Below are 19501 nucleotides of genomic sequence, written 5' to 3' on the forward strand. Positions count from 1 at the left end.
AACAGTTCAAGGGCATATTTTGTTTAAAGGCCTCAGAACATGAAATCATCAGGGCACCAACGTCCTGGTCCCTTGGTTACAATGATCTGTTATTCCTAGTGGTAAGGTATTACCCTAACCTTTTGCTGGAACAAATTCCTTTCAGCCAAAACACGTTCCAATTTTTCTGTGGTTCTCTTCAATTCTTCCAGCTCTCTCTGGTTCTTCATCTTTGGTGTATTACAACCTTCATTCTCTTCATAGCCTCTTCCTTTGTCCCCAATGGCTGCAGCAGGGATTGCAGCAGAGGCCACAGAATAAGGCGCTGGGTTCCAGGATTCAATTGCTTTTCGTCTCTCAGCAAGCTCCTCTCTGTTAAAAGGGATCAGCTGAATGGGAGCTCCTGAATCTCTAACACCTTTGGCAACACCAACAACAGCTACGAAAGGTCCCTTGTTCACTTCTTCTTTGTTTATGCTCGTGCTACCTCTGTTAGATTCTTCTGCCACCAATCTTGGCATCTGATCTTCTAATTCTTCAGGAAGCAGGGACCCCTGACGTTGGTCTTGGGCCCCTGGATTCAGAATTGAAATCTCTCTGTTTTGACCTGTATTCTTGCTCGCTTCTGGGTATTCTGGGAAAAGGTATGGTGGTGTACTTCTCTCAGAACTCGATTTGTCATGGTTGTTCTCTCCTTCTGGGTAGGCAACAGCTGCCTCTACCCTCCTGTAAGGAGCAGGCATGGAATAATCTAGAACAGGTGCTGTCATCTCATTCTGGAGCCTTCTTCGTTTCTCCACTGGTTCCTCACCTACGATCCATTTGTACTTACTGCAAGAAGAGGAAATTAAATTGTAAGCTGTCACAGTACAGGTTAAGTATGTTCTGATCCTATGGAGCCCCAACTCAAACTTGCCATATTCAAATGGGCTCTAAACATTACCCACAGACAACCTCAGGTCAGGGATACAACTTTACCTGCAATCCTCAACCCTTCACTAGTGCAATTGGTACTAAGGGAGAGGTGAAGTTGAAGATGTGAATAGGCAGCATCTGGATATAATAGGATTAGGTTGACCTTGGTTAAGAATTCTAAAAATAAGATTGCAACCAGTCTGACTTAGAAGTGTCCTAAATACGCAAGTCAAGAAGGAAGACAAAGAAAAAACACATACCCCAAATCTCCTAACACAAGAATGGAATGAAAAGGCCATAAAAAGCTTAGTAGAGTATGCAGAGAATAGCGCCGACTGATTAATTTTACAGTGACGCAAAAGCCTTCTAGTATCAAAGACTTGTGCGCATTTTTTATATTGCAGCAGAACCTCACAATTCTTTTGACGACCCACTGGATTGTGGCTATTGCCCATTACTGACTTGTAAAACTTAATTGAATCACAGGGGCCCTTCTGAAACAAAGAAAGGGAATCAGCCAATTCAAGTCATTTCCCCCTTGTGACAAAGAACTCCCATACTCAAGCACAAGCAGACACTCCCTGAGTTCTGCAGGAAAGCCCATGATGATTGCTTCAAATCATCTTTCACTTCTGGCTGCTGTATGCCCAGGGGTTGAAGGAACTAACAAAACAACTGGCACTAGAGAAATGCATAGGCAATTTTTAATCACGCAGCAGGATGGGAACCCCATTTTTATCCTTACAATTATTCAGCCCTCTCTCTGGATAACCAAGACATTTCAAGATCAAATCAACTTTCAAATATTTAGTGAGAAAGCATCAGGCATATGATCTGCCACCTCATAGTACCTCAGGGCTGGCCATATTTTTCTATACTTTCTGAGAATATCTGTAAGATAAACCAAACTGTAGCTTCTTATAATGCCCATATGTTCTTGAGAAATACAACTGATCTGCCATCTTAATAGATCTTGTCATGTTAGCCTTACGTAAAAGCAAAAATACTTAGGACCTATGTAAGAACAAATGTATCCATCTTTGAACATATATAAGAACTACTATGATGGTCCATTCAGCTGTGGTACTGAAGAAGACAGTAAAACAATCAGCTGGCAGGTATAAAGGAAAGGTGTATAATACTATATAGCAACAACCAACCTTTGTACAAAGCAGTTATAGTCATATTATTTGCCTTCTCTTCATTTTCCCACCTCTAAGCGTTCTGTCTTTAACTGTCTTCTCTTCTAACCCTATATTTCTTCTCTTTTGCAGTCTTATACAACCTCTTGGCTACAACCTCTGGGCAACAATTCCCATATTCTCCCAAACCCTGACCAAGGACTGAATTTCCAACTCCCTGTCACACATGTCTTCCTGGAAGTCTCACTGGTATCTCAAATTCAGTATGCCTAACACCAACCTTTTACTTTCACCTTCAAACCTGCTCCTTTTCCCCTATGTTTCCTATTTGTGTTATAACACCACCAAACTTCAGTAATATTTATACAGTAGTTTTATACATTATCAATCCTCAAGTTCAAGCTCTCACTACCTTTCCTGGACTGCAATGGCTTCCTCCTGTCTCCAGTCTCCCCTTCTCTTATCTCCAGATCACTGTACCAAGCTAATCTTCCTAAAGCATTGCTCTCATCATATGCTACTCCTCTATTCAAAATCCTTATTTATTGCTCCCCACAACATAAAAGGTTATATGTCTTAGCTCAGTATCAAAGCTTTTCCATGCCAAAACATAGGAAACATTTACTGAGCACTTACTCTGTACCAGACCATGTAAGAAGTGCTTAACGGGCATTGCCTCATCTAATTCTCCCAATAAACCTGAAGCAGGTGGGATTATTTTCTCCATTGTTTTAAGGGGATGCTCAGGAAGAAGTAACTTTCTCAAGGTGGCTAGTAAATATCAGAGCTGGGACATAATTGGGCCCTAGCTTTCTCTCTCATTACTCCCTTCACTAACATCAGTCAAACTGGATGCCCTGTGATTCCTCATGCTAGTCCTTTTGACTGGAGTGTCCTTCTTTTCCCCAACAGTGCATGTGTAAATCTGACTCAAATGCTACTTCTGAATTCCTATAGCACTTCAAGCACTCTCTTATAAAAATGCATCACTTCCTACCGTGTGAAAGGGAGTGGGAGTGTGTGCATGTGTGTTTGTGTGTCTCCTAGGTACCTTAGAAAAGTACAAAAGTATAAGTTCCTACACAGATGGGAGTTTAATTAACCATGCCAGATGGGGATGAGGGAACAAAATTTTCACATAAGAGGCAATCAAAAAAGGAACTATTATGTGAATGAGGGAAAATAACTAGATTTTACTTATTGGTTCTATACTTCTCCAGAAAGTCTGGCAAGTCCTTCTAGGAATCAATTCTCATGCCAGACTTGTATTCACTCATTGAGTAGAGATTAATTAGGGGTTTTACATACTAGAAATTCTTCAACTACACAGTTCCCTCTTATTTTCTTTCTGCTTTTTGTCATATTCCTCATTATGTGCATTTATGCAGTTTATGGTGCATTTTGGGTTTTCTCCTTTAAGTATTTTACATTTTCTGACATACACCATGTTTCTGCTCCTTCAACATGCCTTCTGAGAGGCTTCTGTAATTAACCACTATCGGTTTTGTATTATTTCACTAACCAAGACAGATAATTATACATTCAAATTAATATATTTCATTTTTTACTCACTCATTTCATAAATGTTTCCTACTATGTTTAAGGAAATACGATAGGCAAGAATAAGGACCAAAAATCACAGCCCTGTAAGAGTGTGTATGTACTCCTTCCAGATGATATATTTTTCAACATCTTTACTGAGACAGAAATATATAAGTCCGCTTATTTAAGGTGTACAATTCCACAATTTTAGTATTCTCAGAGTTGTGTAACCATCACCACAATCTAAGTTGTGAAAATATGCACCATCCCACAAGAAACCTCCTACACACCAGCAGACACTCCCCATACCCCCACTAGGCCACTAATCTACTTTCTGTCTCTATAGATTTCCCTATTCTAGGCATTTAATATAAATGGAATAATAAAACATATGGTCTTTTTAAACTTGCTTCTTTCACTTAAATGGAATGATAAAACATATGGTCTTTTTAAAATTGCTTCTTTCACTTAACATGTCTTCAAGGTTCGCCCATGTTGTAGCACATAATCAGTATTTCATTCCTTTCTATACCTACATAATAGTCCATTGTATGAATAGGCCACATTTTATATCTATTCATCAGCTGATGGTTATTTAAATTGCATCCACTTTTTAGCTACTACGAATGACACTGCTATGAACATTAGTATACAAGTTTTGTATAGATATATGCTTTTAGTTTTCTTGGGTATAAACTTAGGGGTGGCATTACTGAGTCATATAGCATTCTGTTTAACATTTTGTGAAACTACTGAAATGTTTTCCACAGCAGCTGCAACATTTTGCATGTATACCAGCAAGCGATCCTCTCACCTCAGCCTTCCAAGTAGCTGCAACTACAGGCATACACCACCACGCTCAGCTACTTTTTGTATTTTCTGTAGAGACAGGGTCTTCCTATGTTGCCCAGGCTGGTCTTGAACTGCTGGGCTCAAATGATCCTCCTGCCTCAGCCTCCCAAAGTGCTGGAATTACAGGCATGAGCCACCATGCTGAGCCTCTTTCTTCAATTGCAATATAAGCATCTAAAAATATAATTTTCTTTCTCAGTATTTCTTTAGCTTCACCCCACAGTTTTCATATATTTTAATTTTCATCTTTTCAACATATTTTTTAATTTCCATTGTTATTTTTTCTTTTATCCATTTGTTATTTTGGAAATTAAGATATGTGTCATTTAATTTCCATATATTTGTGTATTTTCCAAATTTCCTTAGGTTGTTGATTTCTAATTAAATTTCTAATTTAATTATATTGTTATTGAAGAACATCCTTCATATTCTTTTTAAATTCACTGAGGTATATGTTATGGCTTAACATACGGTCTATCCTGGAGAATATTTCACATGCTTTTGAGAATATATACTGTGCTGTTGTTGAGTGAAGTTTTCTGTATGTATGTCAGGTCTAGTCGTTTCAGAATGTTCTTCAAGTCTTCTATTTCCTTGTTGATCTTATTCCTAGTTGTTGTGTCCATTATTGAAAGTAGGGTATTGAAGTCTCGAAGTATTATTGTTGAATTGTCTATTTCTCTCTACGATTCTGTCTGCTTTTGCTTTGTGCATTACTGGGGCTCTGTAGTTAGGTCCACATGTGAGTATAGTTACTACATCTTCCTGATGGACTTTATCATTATGAAATGTCCCTCTCTATATCTAGTAGCATTTTGTATTTAAAAATCTATTTTGTCTGATATTAGTATAACCATGTTTGCATGGTAAATCTTTTTCTATCCTTTTACTTTTAACCTATCTGTATCTTTGTGTCTAAGTGTGTTTCCTACATATTTTTCAAAAGTACAATCTGCTGTCTGTCTTTTGATTAGATTGTTTAATGCAGTCACATTTTATGTTACTGATAAGGTAGAATTTATATCTGCTATTTAGTTTTTTAATTTTCTATAGGTATCATGCCTTCTTTGTTCCTTTGTCCAACCTTTCCTGATCCTCTTTTTATATCATGCATTTTCTAGTATAACATTCACAAATCTAATAATACATTGTTAAACTATTACTTTATGCAATGTTACATCTTCCAAGGAAGGCAAGAGAAGAAAGCAGAGCAAGTACATATTTATAGAGTTTGTTTCATTAACCTTTTTATTCTCTATTTTTTAATTGTCATTTCAGACTGTAGATCTGAGTTACTATCTGGCATCATTTCATTACTCTAATATAACTTTGTACCCATCCACCTCCTCTGTGCTGTTCTTGTAAAATATTTTACATTTGTATATAAGCACAATGAAAAATCAATATATATGCAATTATATACAAATATATATTGCTTTATGTTATTATTTAAATAAGAATAGAAAGAGGAAGAAATATGCTATTGTATTATGCTTTATAATTAACTACACAGTTACTTTTACAAGCACTCTTTGCTTTTTCATGTGAATTCAGATTACTGTCTGGTATCACTTGCTTTCATCCTAAAGAACTCTCTTAAACAGTTCTTGTTACACAGATCTGCTGGCAACAAACTCCTTCAGCTTTTGTTTATTCAGTTCACCTTCATTTCCTAAAGATAATTTTATTGTATTTAAGATACTTGATTAACAGTCTTTCATTCAGCATTTTGAATATGACATCACGTAGCCTTCTTGTTCCCACTTTTTTTCATGAGAAGTCATCAACTTTAATCTTCTTGGGGTTCTCTTGTACATGATGAATCATTTTCTCTTTGCCTTTGGCTTTCAGTATTTTCACTATGATGTGTCTGGCTATGAATCTCTATATCCTATTTTGAGTTTGCTGAGTTTCTTAGATGTATAGATTAATGTTTTTCATAAACTTTGGGAAGTTTTTAGCCATGATTTCTTGGAATATTTTTTTGACTTCATTTTCTCTGTATTCTTGCACCCCTATTATGCATATGTTGGTGCATTTAATGCCATTCTACATTTCTCTGCTGTTCATTTTTCTTTTCCACTTTTCTTCGGATTGCATAATCTATAACTGATCTATCTTCAAGTTTTTTAATTCTTTCTTCTTCTAACTCTAATGTGCTGTTGAGTCCCTTTCAAATTTTTTTCATATCAGTTATACTTTTCACCTTCAGAATTTCCATTTGATTACTTTTATAAGTTCTGTCCCTTTATTGATATTCTCTACTTTCTTTAATTCTTTAGACATGGTCTCCTTTAATTCTTTGAACATATTTATAACAACTGTATTGATGTATTTGTCTGATAAATCCAACATCTGTATCTCTTCAAGAGCAGTTTCTATTGCTGTTCCTCTCTAACCCCTGCTCCTTGTAGAGGTTACACTTGCCTGTTTCTCTGCATGTTTCACAATTTTTGTTGACCACTGGACATTTTAAATAATATAGTATAGCAATTCTGGACACTGAGCTCCCCTTCCCTATGACACTGGTGGTGTTGTTTGCTTGGTTATTTATTTAATGACTCGGCTGAAGTGACTCCATGCAGTCCATTTCCCCTGTAGCATGCAGCCTCTGATGTACTTGTTCAGATTTTTTTCTTGATTTTAATCTTTCACCTACAACCTAGGGTTCATACCTGGTTTAGCACAGGCCACTTATTAGATAAAGGTTATGCTTAAGTCCCTTCAGGCAGTGAGATTTTTACTCTTTTCCACTGGATCTGTGTGAGACTCGGAGGTTACTACCAAAGTTCAAGAAGTACACGCTGCTGCCTCACATTCAGCCAAGTACTAATAGCTTAGATTTTCCCTCTTCAATCACCCCAGAGGCACCATAGACTTGAGCATGTACCTAGTCTCCCAAATTGCTAGGGATGTACGTGATTTCATTTTTAAGCCTGGTTCCCAAGTAGTGCCCCTGGGTCAGAGTAACATTGTTCAGCCAGTAGTTAGTTAGAGGTTGTGTTTAGACCTCTAGTGCAAGTAAGGCCCCTCTTCTTTGCTGTTTCATCTGTGTTTGGCTTGAGGACTGCTTTCAAGTTCACCTTAGGTCCTGCTCTGATTGCTTCTGAGTGGGTGTCGCCCTGTGCTTATATACAGCCTTTCTGACACCCAGGACTGACTATGATCCCAAGAGGGCTCTTAACTGTATTTCCCTGATTCTCTCTGTTACCAAACTTATGACTGCTTGCACATTTTGCCTACCGAAACTTGTCATGAAGTTATAATTGCCCTCATAATTGGTCTCCACCAAGATCTCCATTATTTTTGACAATGCCCCTTAGTCACAGAGTTCTTTGTGTTCTGTTCCACATAAAGTCAGCTCCTTTAGGTATAGCTGTGGAGTTCTTCATCCTTAAGGTCTGCCTTTCTCTTTAAACAGAATCTCTGGAACAATGTGCAAGAACAAGAGACAAAGACAGTAACATACTTCTCCCAGAGTAAAATCCCTTCTTTATGAATGGGTGCTGGGGTAATTTTTGGCTCACTTCTTCCAGTATAGACTTCTGACCTATGAGCAAACTTGGGTAGGAACAATAGAGGCATAGTATTATTAACTTGCTCTTCCTTGGTGAGTGCTTCCACCCTATAAGTGAGAACGTTGTGGGATAAGAAAAGGCTGGGAGAAGAGAAACCCAATCTTCATGGGTCTGCCTGGAACAGAGCTTCTACAAAACAGAACTGGAGAGGATATGAGAAAAGCCAAAGGCCTGCCCCTCCCAGGTAAAACCATAGCTCTAGACAAGGAGCCAGAGGAAGAGGGAGCCCCCATCTTCTAGATCACAGCCACGTGAATTAGAATTCCCTTGAGTAGTTTTCATAAAACAGAGCTTGAAGTGGGATAGATTGTGGTTCAAATGCCACTGACTCTTGCTGTTCTTCCTAAGATTTACTAGATTTCTTGAATATTTCTCCCTTTGCTGTGTGCCCCTAGGACAATATCCAGAAACTTGGATTTTTTTAAATATTTTTTTCAAGTTAAACAGTTATTTCTTGGTGAGAGAGTCCACTGTGCTCCTCATTTCTCCATTCTCGAACTTGCTTCCCCAGATAATATTTTTAAAGGTTAATACTAGCCCCTGAATCAATCTTATTCATTTGCAAAATTGTTCTATTTCTACCCCTTGCTTGTTATTTCAAGTATTCCTTTAGACACATTAGAATTTGTCTACTCCTCTCCCTCCACCATTACAGTGCAATCCAGAATTTCTTGTTATCCTTTTAAAATATGAACTAATTAGCCTTTGACATATAGCTTACTCAAATCTAAATATGTAAATAAATTACAGCCACTAATTCTTGCCTTCATTCAGATGCTTATGGTTACTTTAGATCTTTCTTTTTCTTTGAGACAGGGTCTTGCTTTGTTACCCAAACTGGAGTACGGTGGCATGATCACAGCTGGCTCACTGCAGCCTAGGTTCAAGTGATCCTCCCACCTCAGTCTCTTGGGTACCTGGGACCACAGGCATATGTCATCACACCCGACTATTTTTTTCTTATTATTTGTATAGATGAGGTCTCACTACGTTGCCCAGGCTTGTCTCAAACTCCTTGGCTCAAGCAATTCTCCTCCTCGGCCTGCCAAAGTGCTGGGATAAGAGGTGTAAGCCACCGCACCCAGCCACTTTAAATCTTATTTCGTATCGCTCATAAGAAAACTTATATGTATTTTATATGTAAGTATTGGGGATACTTACATAACAAACTTTGACTACGCAAACTTCCTTCATCTTTGATCTTATCAGTACCCTAGAACAGAGCCTTTCATACAGTAGGCACTCAAAGACAGTCATGCATTACTTAATGATGGGCATACATTCTGAGAAATGCATTGTTAGTTGATTTCTTCATTGTACAAACAACATAGAATGTCCTTGAAAAAACCCAGATGGTATAGCCTACTACACACCTAAGCTATGTGGCATGTAGCCTATTGCTCGTAGGTTACAAATCTGTAAGTATTTGCATATCAAATATATCTAAATATACAAAAGAGACAGTAACAATATAGCATTATAAGTTAATGGGACCATTGTTGTATATGTGGTCTGTTATTGACCAAGATATTATGTGGCACATGACTATACATGTAGAATAAACAAATAGAAAGGGGTTATTTCCTTTAACAGAAATAAGCTGTCTTCCCCTAAAAAGGTATACCTGCTTACATACTGGTGAAACCTATCCTTATTGCAGGTCCTCTCCTCCCCTTGCTAGATTTGTGGGATTCACAAAGCTGTTTCCAGAGTCACTTGTGGAGCCCCTGCTAATCTACACCACTAGAACTTAAAAGTTTTCTTGGATAGCATATGCTTTATTCTATCTAGAGTTAGTAAGCTGAACTACATGACCCAAGGATGCTTATCAGCTTCCTATGTTGATAATAGCAGAAAACCTTTGTAACCTTGATTAAACTTTAATGTTTTATCATAATCCTGTATATTTTATAGACTCTTGAGTACCTCCATTTTCCCCCATAAAAAGATAGTCTCAGCCCAATCAATCAGTGTGACTCTCCCTAAAATTGTAGCTTGAAATGGCACAATCATCATTTGCTGAACTAATGTAACACATAAGACATTAGCAACAGCAACTATCACATACCTCTTATGTATCTCTTTCTCTTGAAAGAATTTCATTCTCATTAAGTTAAAATTACACATGAATAGTCAAAGCACTTTACCTATCCTCTACAGCCAAAACCTCACTCGCGATGTAGCAATCCATAAAGACTCATTAAAAAATTCCAATAAAGATTGATGAAGTATGCCACCCAATGGAAGTTCTATTGTACTGCATTCATAAAATAACTATAAATTAGCATTTGTAATCCCCTTGAGGTTATCAAAAACACTACAGAGTTACAAAAGAAACACTGAAATTAAAAAGGAAAAGTGGTCATAGTAAAGAAAAAATAGTCTTCAAAAGCAAAGACACCTGACACTGCAGCAGCAATGGTGATATATGAACATCTCCAGAAGACCAGGGTAGAAAGGTAATAATGTGCTTCAAAAACACTTAGCATTTACAGTGCGCTCCTCCCAATCTAAATTGGGAGTTGGAAAAGTATACATGGAAACAGTATAATTAGGTTCAAACTACAGAAACTAAGGCTGGAATCTATTTCTTATCCCACTGCTACAAAATTCAATCTTGGAAATTGCTTCTTAAATATGACTCGGATTCAACCATTACTTAATCAGTATCTACTATATTCCAAGGCATTGTTCTGGCTTGTTGTTGTTGTTTTAAGAGACGAGATTTCGCTATATTGTTCAGGCTGGTTTTGAACTCAGAAACACAGAGAAAAACCAACAAACCAGGAGTCACTTTATCCTATTATGTATTCCACTGACTGTTCTACAATATGTTAAGAAGACAACCAAACTGAAAATAGTCACTAAAACGTTCACATCCCACCATATTATAGTCACATTACTGATGAACACAGACATTTCTACTATTAGAGAGCAACTCTGTGACTGCCCTATATGGCTTGATCCTGCAAAAGTGAGAAGCAGAATAAAGAGGAGAAAGCAAGGAGTCATAATTAGGAGTACTGAATTCAGTCCCAGTCATATCCTTCAGTGCTTCAGATACTCCTGATATGTAAGAAAAAGAAGTTATACTCCTTGTTAGGAAAACACAAAATAACACTGATGAGGTGCTAGAAGGTGAACAAGGAAAGTCCAAGACTAAACTTAAAGTAATTTATTCTAGGAAACAACAAATGATAAGGCTTACCTAATGGCACAAATATCTAATAGTTATTTTTATATGTGGCCAACATATGCTAGGCCTATGAGGCCCCAGAAAACTTCAATATCCATACACTGAAGAAAAGGAGCAATGCTTATTGATATAACATTACCTTATTTGTATAGTATTTTATACGTTTCAAATATTGTCTATTATTACGCTTACAGAATTCCCAATATAATGTGAATACATGGTACACAAAATGAGTATCAGCAAATGATCACCTCAAAATTATATACCTGACACAGCAGTTATAATACTGAAAAACTGGAGATACAAGCAACATACTATAATATCAACTGAAAATTGTGTTTCTACTTCTGAATTCCATGCTACGCCTTAGAAAAAACAGAAACAGGGTAAAACATACCAACTTACTCTAGAGGAAAACAGACCCTAAGCCTTATTATTGACAAGAAATCAGGCTTTTTAGTTACCTGGAATACTGAAGAACACTGGAATCCAGAGGCTTAAGTTGAAGAGAAGGTGATCTGCTTTCTTCTCCACCAGATGGAAGCACACTAGGGCTATGAATTCCCTCATATCCAGTGGTCTTGTTATTCAATCCAGCCATTTCTTGAACAGTAAGGTTCTTTGGTGGATTACTACATACCTAGAAAAGAAAGAAATGATTTGTAAAAATACCAAATTCAAACCAAATGCCAAAGGATGAGTCAATCCTTTTGATGCTAGGAAAGAATGCTTGGCCAAAAAAAAAGAAACCGTTTTCTACACAAAACAAACAGTGCACCATAATGTACACTAGGCATATTCAGTTATCAACCTCATCAGCTGGACACCAAACAGACCTCCCCCAACTTACTTATTGGCTCCTAGAATTATCCCACCCCCAACATAAACCCAGACCCCCTAATCATTGTCTAATTCTCTTTTGTGACTCAGTTTAAGGCTGAGTTTTCACTCCTCTGAGATGTGTGATGAGGGTAGGGATGGTGGGAAAATGCACTGCAGCAAGTGTCTGTGCCAGTTTGGGAGAAATGCATGCGACAGACTAACATATATTCACAGTACATACACATGGACATGCATCTGGATCTTGTGGGAGAGCCAGCTCATGAAAATAGTATGAATGATTACGGTGAGGGAATATATAGGGGAGGTAAACTGAATGAGAACAGGGCAGTCCTAGGAAATCTCCCAGTCTCTACATCAGACTATTAAACCAAGACATTAGGGTATGAAACCTGATTATTCATATGCCTGGGTCTTGGCAGGATATCAGAAGAAGAATTAGTATTAAATTGCCTCTATCCTCACCAGTCTGACCTACCCTGATTGAGTGGTTGGAAGGTGAATCTAACATGCGACTAGCAGATCTCTCTGGGAAAGAGGGTCAAGAGGGAAATCATGCAGAAAGGCAAGGTTGGGAGGGGAAGATATATGGGTGCTATGGTGGCTGTCAGGAAAGGAGTGTCCCTGAAAGGACGGCCAACCTTATTGCACCCTTCAGCGTCCGGAGCTGGGCAACCATGTCCGAGAGACAGTGCTCCTGAAAATTCAAAACAGCAGAGTCTTTATAAAGCCAGCCAGCCTGAAAGCAGGGATCAGGAAGGAGTACAAAGAACCACCCTTTCTTCCCAAGAGGAAGGAGGAAGCAATCACCCCTGAATCCTGGAAGAAAAGAGACAGGAAAACCAGACATTTAACAGGAGAAGCCTGTATGAGGATGGAACACAACGCTGAATATTCTGTGACACTAAATGTGACATTCACACTGTCCAGAGTCAGTACTGAATCCAAATTTGGCAAATAAATGATTTGACTCTTCTATTTTTGGTGATCTAAACATCAGTGACAGCAGAGCAAAGCAAAACCAAAAGATCCAATGAAAAGAAGACCACTAAAAGAAATGGTTTATTTCTATGCAGCTTTCGAGATTGCTGCTTCCTTTAACTTATAGCCTCTGTTGGGGAAAATGTCATGTGAGAAAGGTAAGGGTGTGCACTGCCGCTCACCTGGTGGTTCTCATTTTCTACAGGCATCTTCTTCTTCTCAACAGTTTGCTCTCTAGGAGAAGACAAAAGTGCTATTTAGTTTACTCATGAAACTTCTCAGTTTGAAATGGACTGTTAATTGTAGATTTAGGTTATAATGTTCCTTCCAAATTACAAATAGTGTGAGTCTCATTGAGTAACTGAGGGTGCCTTTCTGAACTAAGCTACTGAAGTGAGATTTCAAGTGCCGAGAGAGAGAGAGAGAGAGAGAGAGAGAGAGAGAGAGAGAGAGAGAGAGAGAGAGAGAGAGAGAGACTAAAGACAATCACTAGTTGAGACATTCAAGAGATGGTTAGGAGGAATAAAGAACTGAGAGAGCAGTGAGGTGAGGAGGGAAATTATTTTTTAAGACCCAAAAAAATTTCTGTCTTCTCAAAACTCCCGTGTCCTATTAGGAAGTGTCAGGCTCCTCTACCCTAAGATAGAGAACACCATATCATGTATACTCAACTGTTTCTTAGCTTTGCTCAAGTACAGGTCTTCATCATTGAGTTCTTGTTCCTCTGGAACAGAGCACCTCCTGCAGTATAGAGAAGAAATCATCCTTTGGAAGCAAAATGTGTCCTTCACTTTTACCTTTTACTTTCCTTACAACTATGCAGGTTAACAACCCTCTAACATTATAAAGTTCAGACCCCATTCAAATTATAAAACCTTGTTATATTTAAGGCATGAGAAAGAGAACTTTAAGATTAAAAACTGAAAGGAGTACTAGAAAATGCATTCAGTTGTCAAAAGTAATCCTAGAAACAAATAAATAAAACTTAACAGTAATTGGCAACTATATTATACCCAGTTTATAAAGGGGTAAAGTGGCCTGGAAGATTATGTATCCTGTACTAAAAGATAAAGTATTCAAATACGAGACTTCTAAGTACTCAGCTCCATATTCTAATTACACAATCTCATTTACTCTCCATGGAAAGATACTTAGGCATATCTAGAGACTGAGGAAATGCTTATATTTATAGACCTAATCTTTGTTCATTTAACTTCTTCAATTTCAGACATTTTTACCTATTTTAGCACTTTTCTTTCTATCAGTCATCAGTATTTATCCTGCAAAATGGACTTTCAGAAAGTCACAGCTGAATTGAAGCACAATGACTTATTATTACGAACCTATTTAACTACTGAGTCAAATTTTTAAAAACTTTTAAATTGAAGTTAATGCTCACAGATATGCCAGACACTACGCAGATGTTGGATGCTGCAAGGAACATATGGTATATTAGGAAGACAAACACACAAACAGCGCTGAATATACAATAGGTACAGGTACTACTGTATAACATTGATTCCGAATATGAAGCGTATAAAGAAAATCATCAACTTGACCTGGAATGTAAGCCCTTGTTCTCGAAGAGTGTACAATCTCTTCAAGAGCCAAAACATACATACATAAAAAACATCCAAAAAGTACAAAACAATATGTGAACAAATGTCAACAATCAAATACCAGAGGAAGTCAGAGTAAAATCACTGTAAACTATGGTCAACAGGAAAAGCATCACACAAAAGACTTGCTTCCCAGATGGATGTGATTAGGACAGACAGATGGAATGCAGCCACTGCAAGCAAGAAGAATGACACTATCAAAGTCACGGAAGTGAGAGTAAGAATTTCATGTGTAGGGAATAGTGAAGCCACAGGCCTGGCTCAAGTATGGAGCGTGTGTTAAAATACAATGAAATGCAAGGCTAGATAGGTAAGGTAGGGTCAGGTGGCACAAGGCCTTGAGTCCCAGGCTAAAGGGTGGTGTGAACCTGACATGAAAAATGTTTTAGACTATAGAGGTACATCAGGAGTTACTTTGAGCATAAGATTGAGTCCTCGAACCTTACCTGTACTTTGGATGAGAATTATAATAACAAAACCATCTTGCAGGTAACATGGATGGATCAATCTTGCCAGGAAGCTTCCTCCATTTAAGACACTCATCACACTGAACCCATGTCTGGTCAGGGACCTTCCTGAATAAACAAAAATGAAAGTGTGACTATGTATATCTTAGCTCCGTGCTTTCTCTTACATTAGAAGGGTGCAGCCTAAAACAGAAATAACCTAATTTTATATATGAAATGTGTTAGGAATGTTATCATCTTGGTGCCCAAAATGTATATATTTTTAACTTCACAGATAAAATGATAGAACTATAGCAAGTAGCAAGTATTAACATGGTGAGCTACTATTATTTATGGAGGTCAATAATACTTATCCTATAACCAAAAACCACTTGTACCCCAAAAGCTACTGAAAAAAATTTTAATAATATTTATCCTGGTATCTCTGTTCCAAGCAAAAACTACTCTAAAATTTATTAATTTGAAAATTTGTTTATTACTATATTACCAAGAAATAAAACCCACAGAATCATTTTCTTTGCCTCTGTCCAATCATGTAACAGGCTTAAAATGCATTTATGAGAGTCATGGAAGCATTGCCATTAATACATCTCCCCAATTTCCCTGCAGAGACTCCCTATTCCTTATTTCCCTCTCAAAAAACCTTTGCTTATAATATGTCAATGAAAATTTTACTAAGTTAATATTCCTAAAGTAAATCTTAAAAGGTAATATAAATGTGATTAAACTTCATATCTAGAAATGGTGGCTCCAGACAATGGGATTAAATTATTAAGATAAAACTCTTCCAGAGATCAACTCTTAAAATGCATACACCACTCCCATTCCCCTCAGTTACCTACACTTTAGAGAGAATGTGTTTCTCTGAGAAAGAAGGTGGCCCTTATATGACAGAAGTCAGTACCTAAGGTGTGAAAGACAGGCTGGAGTGAGAATGGAGAAGGCAAGAGAAAAGACACACAAAGCAAGAAGAGGGGCACCTCAGCCAATTTCACTAACATGAAATTTAGCCTGAGTTTTATGTATGTTACATTTATACTGCTCTTATACTAGATAGTTCAATAGAGTGGTGTGGTCCTCTTATGTCTTTGTTCAATAATTTCCTTATCATCTTTAATTGTGCTTTTTTCTTTCTTTTCTTTCTTTCTTTCTTTTTTTTTTTTTTTTTTTTTTAGACAGGGTCTCTCTCTGCTGCTCAGGCTGGAGTACAGTGTTGCAATTTCAGTTCATTGCAACCTCTGCCTTCTAGGCTCAAGCAATCCTCCCACCTCAGCCTCCCAGGTAGCTGGGACTACAGGCATGAGCCACCACCTTTGGCTAAGTCTTGTACTTTTGGTAGAGACAGGGTTTTAGAGACAGGGTTTCACCATGTTGCCCAGGCTGGTCTCGAACTCCTGAGATCAAGCAATCTGCCTATCTCAGCCTCCCAAAGTGCTGGGATTACAGGTGTGAGCCACTGCACCTGGCTTTAAATTGTGCTTTTTTCTAAATATAAAAGTAATATAAGCTCATTATTAAAAACTAGAAAACACAGAAAGATATACAGAAGAAAATAAAAGGCACTCATAATTCTACCACTGAAATACAATGCCCTCTTCTTTTATTTTTTATTTTTTTGAGACGAAGACTTGCTCTGTTGCCAGGCTGGAGTGCAGTGGTCCAATCTCTGCTTGCTGCAACCTCTGCCTCCTGGATTCAAGCAATTCCCCTGCCTCAGCCTCCTGAGGAGCTGGGACTACAGGCATGCACCACTACACCCAGCTAATTTATTGTATTTTAGTAGAGACCGGGTTTCACCATGTTGGCCAGAATGTTCATGATCTCCTGACCTTGTGATCCGCCCACCTCAGCCTCCCAAAGTGCTGGGATTACAGGCGTAAGGCATTGCGCATAGCCTGCTCTCTTCTTTTTTAAAACCCTGTTTAAACAAAGAAAGTTTGTACACATTTTTGGACCTACAGCTTCCTATCTCCTAGCTCCAGGTTGTTCTAGCCTTGCAACCTCTAAGCTCTAAGCTCAGGCCTGACCTCTGGTGTCTATATATTTCAAGACAGCCACTGTTTTAGACCCAGAGCCAGCAAAAAGCAGCTTCAGCAGTAGTGGGAGGGGAGAAGAAAGGTCATATTAGCTTTGGGTCTACATGCATATGCACAGGAGAGTCTCTGGCAGAATGCCAGTATTACTCTCTCGGGGATAGGCATGCTTAGAGGAAGCAACCCTCTGTTTCGGGCTCCATGCAGATCATGATAGATCTTTCAATCCAGGCAGATAGAAGAGGCTTTTAGCTCATGTTTTCAGTAAATAGGTAGTTGAGAAGGCTGTACTACATTCCCCTCATCACATCCCTCCAGAAGAGAGTAGCAGTTAAGAACTTAGGTTTGGGAAATCTGATTACCTATATTCTATCCTTAGCTCTATTACTTGCTGCTTGTCTAACCTTAGGCAAGGTACTTAAGTTCTTGCTGTATCAGTCTCTACAACTGTAAAGAAGTAATAATAATATCTAACAGACAGGGTTGTTGTGATGATTAAGTAAATCACTGGATGTAAAGAACTTAGAATAGTGCCTGACATATAAGCATTCAATAAATAATTAACATTATTACAATTCTGCTTCCAGCACATACCCTCTCTAGCAGTATGTGAATGTCTGTTTCACTGCATTAATCTCTGCTAATTTGAAAGGCAAAAAATGGCATCTCATCTTAGTTTGTACTTTGAAAACTATGGAGGACGACCATGAGCCAAGATCTTCAGAATAAGAAGAGGGTGATATACATATAGCCATTAGGTTGCATTTGAAATAAAATTTTATATCATACATTTGCCTAATAATTTCCATTAAAAAAACAGGTGCCTACTCCAAAACATTCTACCACTCTAATGTTTGTCTTGATGGTGGTGTAACTGATGGTGTATGTGTTGCTACACATTCCATCCCCTGTATTATGCTCCTTACCTGACTTGTCTGTCTTAGAGTCAACAAATTCTACCTTTTCCTTAACATACTGCGTTCTCTATTTCAACTCTGAAGTACTGGTACAGTCCCAGCAATATTCATCAGGAGTAAAGAAAAGGGAAGTTTGCTAACATGTCGAACACCTACTATACACCAGTCACTGTGCTAAAAATGTTATGTCGTCTAATTTAATATATTCAGAGAGGTGAAGTAACTTACTTACCCAAGCTCACCCAACTATTAAAAAGCACATCTGGATTTTCAACCCAGGAATGTTTGATTTAAATAGCCATCCTCTTCTACTATATCACATTACCCATTTCAAATTGACAATACTAAACTCTTCCTTCACATTTATGACCCAGAGTGTAAATGTGTTCAACCAAAATGAAGCGGTTTAGAGAATGAAGCAGTTAGTACCTGTGAGTTCCTATTTTTAGTCAATTAAACTTCCTGATGTGAAAAGCACCATCTTACCTTTGTTACTTCCATTTGATCTATGGATATTACCCCTAATACATTCATATTCTATATCTATTACTTACGGTACTGGCCTGACTACAGCTGAGGTCTCAAAATTATCTTGAGATGATTTTTCCTTCCAGTAAGCATTGAGCTTCTGGGCAAGGGCATTTATTGTTAACCTGAAAGAAAATGAAAGAAGTATGTCAAAGTTCAGCACTTGTTGAACAATTCTTTGATCTTCAAAAAGTTCCCATTTAACAGATGCCAATAATTTAGAGTATTTGGCATACTTTTGAACATCTACACTTTAAGAAACCAAGATGGGAATCCACTGACTTTGCAAGCTACGTGTCAAAATAACAAAGTCACAATGCTAAACAGTCACTTTAGTTGTAAAGGTGAAATGGTCACAAGTGCTAAAAAGTAGAGTTCTACAAATTTTCAGGGCTTGCTGAATCAGTGAGTGGGTGGGTAACTTGACATTAGAGACAGAGAACCAAACTGCAGAGACAGGACAGAGCCAAATATTGATAAGTTGATGGGGAGTTATTTGATTGTTGTATGACTACAGGCAGATAATTTAGAACAAGGTAAAAGTCAGAGGATCAAATTCCGTACCCTATATATTATAAATCAATCAAACATTAACTCTAGTATGTCTGTATAGTTCCTCTTCATCCAAATGCTGATCATAGCATTATGATGCCCATGAACAAGCACTCTTCAACATTCTACTACACAGACATTACTGGAGGCTGTATCTGAGTTCCAGTTCTTGCTCTTTCTCTTTTATTTTTCTTCCCAAATGAACAACAGTAGACTCAGGGTCAGAAAAAAATGTAATTTGTAAAAATCAAATCCTAAATTTTACTTTTAAAAACTTCCAACTTTTGAATTACTAATTCCTATTTAATTCCACAACCCAAGATTCCAACTTAATGTAGAGCTATACACAACTGGAAAACT

At 37.8% G+C, this 19501-nt stretch overlaps 1 protein-coding gene across 5 annotated transcripts in view; it reads right to left on the minus strand.

Moving 5' to 3' along the window:
• The window catches only part of MORC4 (MORC family CW-type zinc finger 4), a 51466-nt gene that overhangs the window by 2042 nt on the left and 29923 nt on the right, over positions 1-19501 (minus strand). For all 5 annotated transcript variants that reach the window (XM_054251537.2, XM_054251536.2, XM_054251534.2 and 2 more), the window contains 6 exons: positions 18616-18714; positions 15091-15219; positions 13698-13766; positions 13208-13259; positions 11669-11844; positions 120-810 (listed from right to left, as the gene is read on the minus strand). In XM_054251537.2, coding sequence (XP_054107512.1) covers positions 120-810; positions 11669-11844; positions 13208-13259; positions 13698-13766; positions 15091-15219; positions 18616-18714 — 1216 coding nt within the window. The remainder of the gene's footprint in view (positions 1-119; positions 811-11668; positions 11845-13207; positions 13260-13697; positions 13767-15090; positions 15220-18615; positions 18715-19501) is intronic.

The sequence above is a fragment of the Callithrix jacchus genome, chromosome X, assembly GCF_049354715.1.
Source record: "Callithrix jacchus isolate 240 chromosome X, calJac240_pri, whole genome shotgun sequence".
Classification (NCBI taxonomy): Eukaryota; Metazoa; Chordata; class Mammalia; order Primates; family Cebidae; genus Callithrix; species Callithrix jacchus.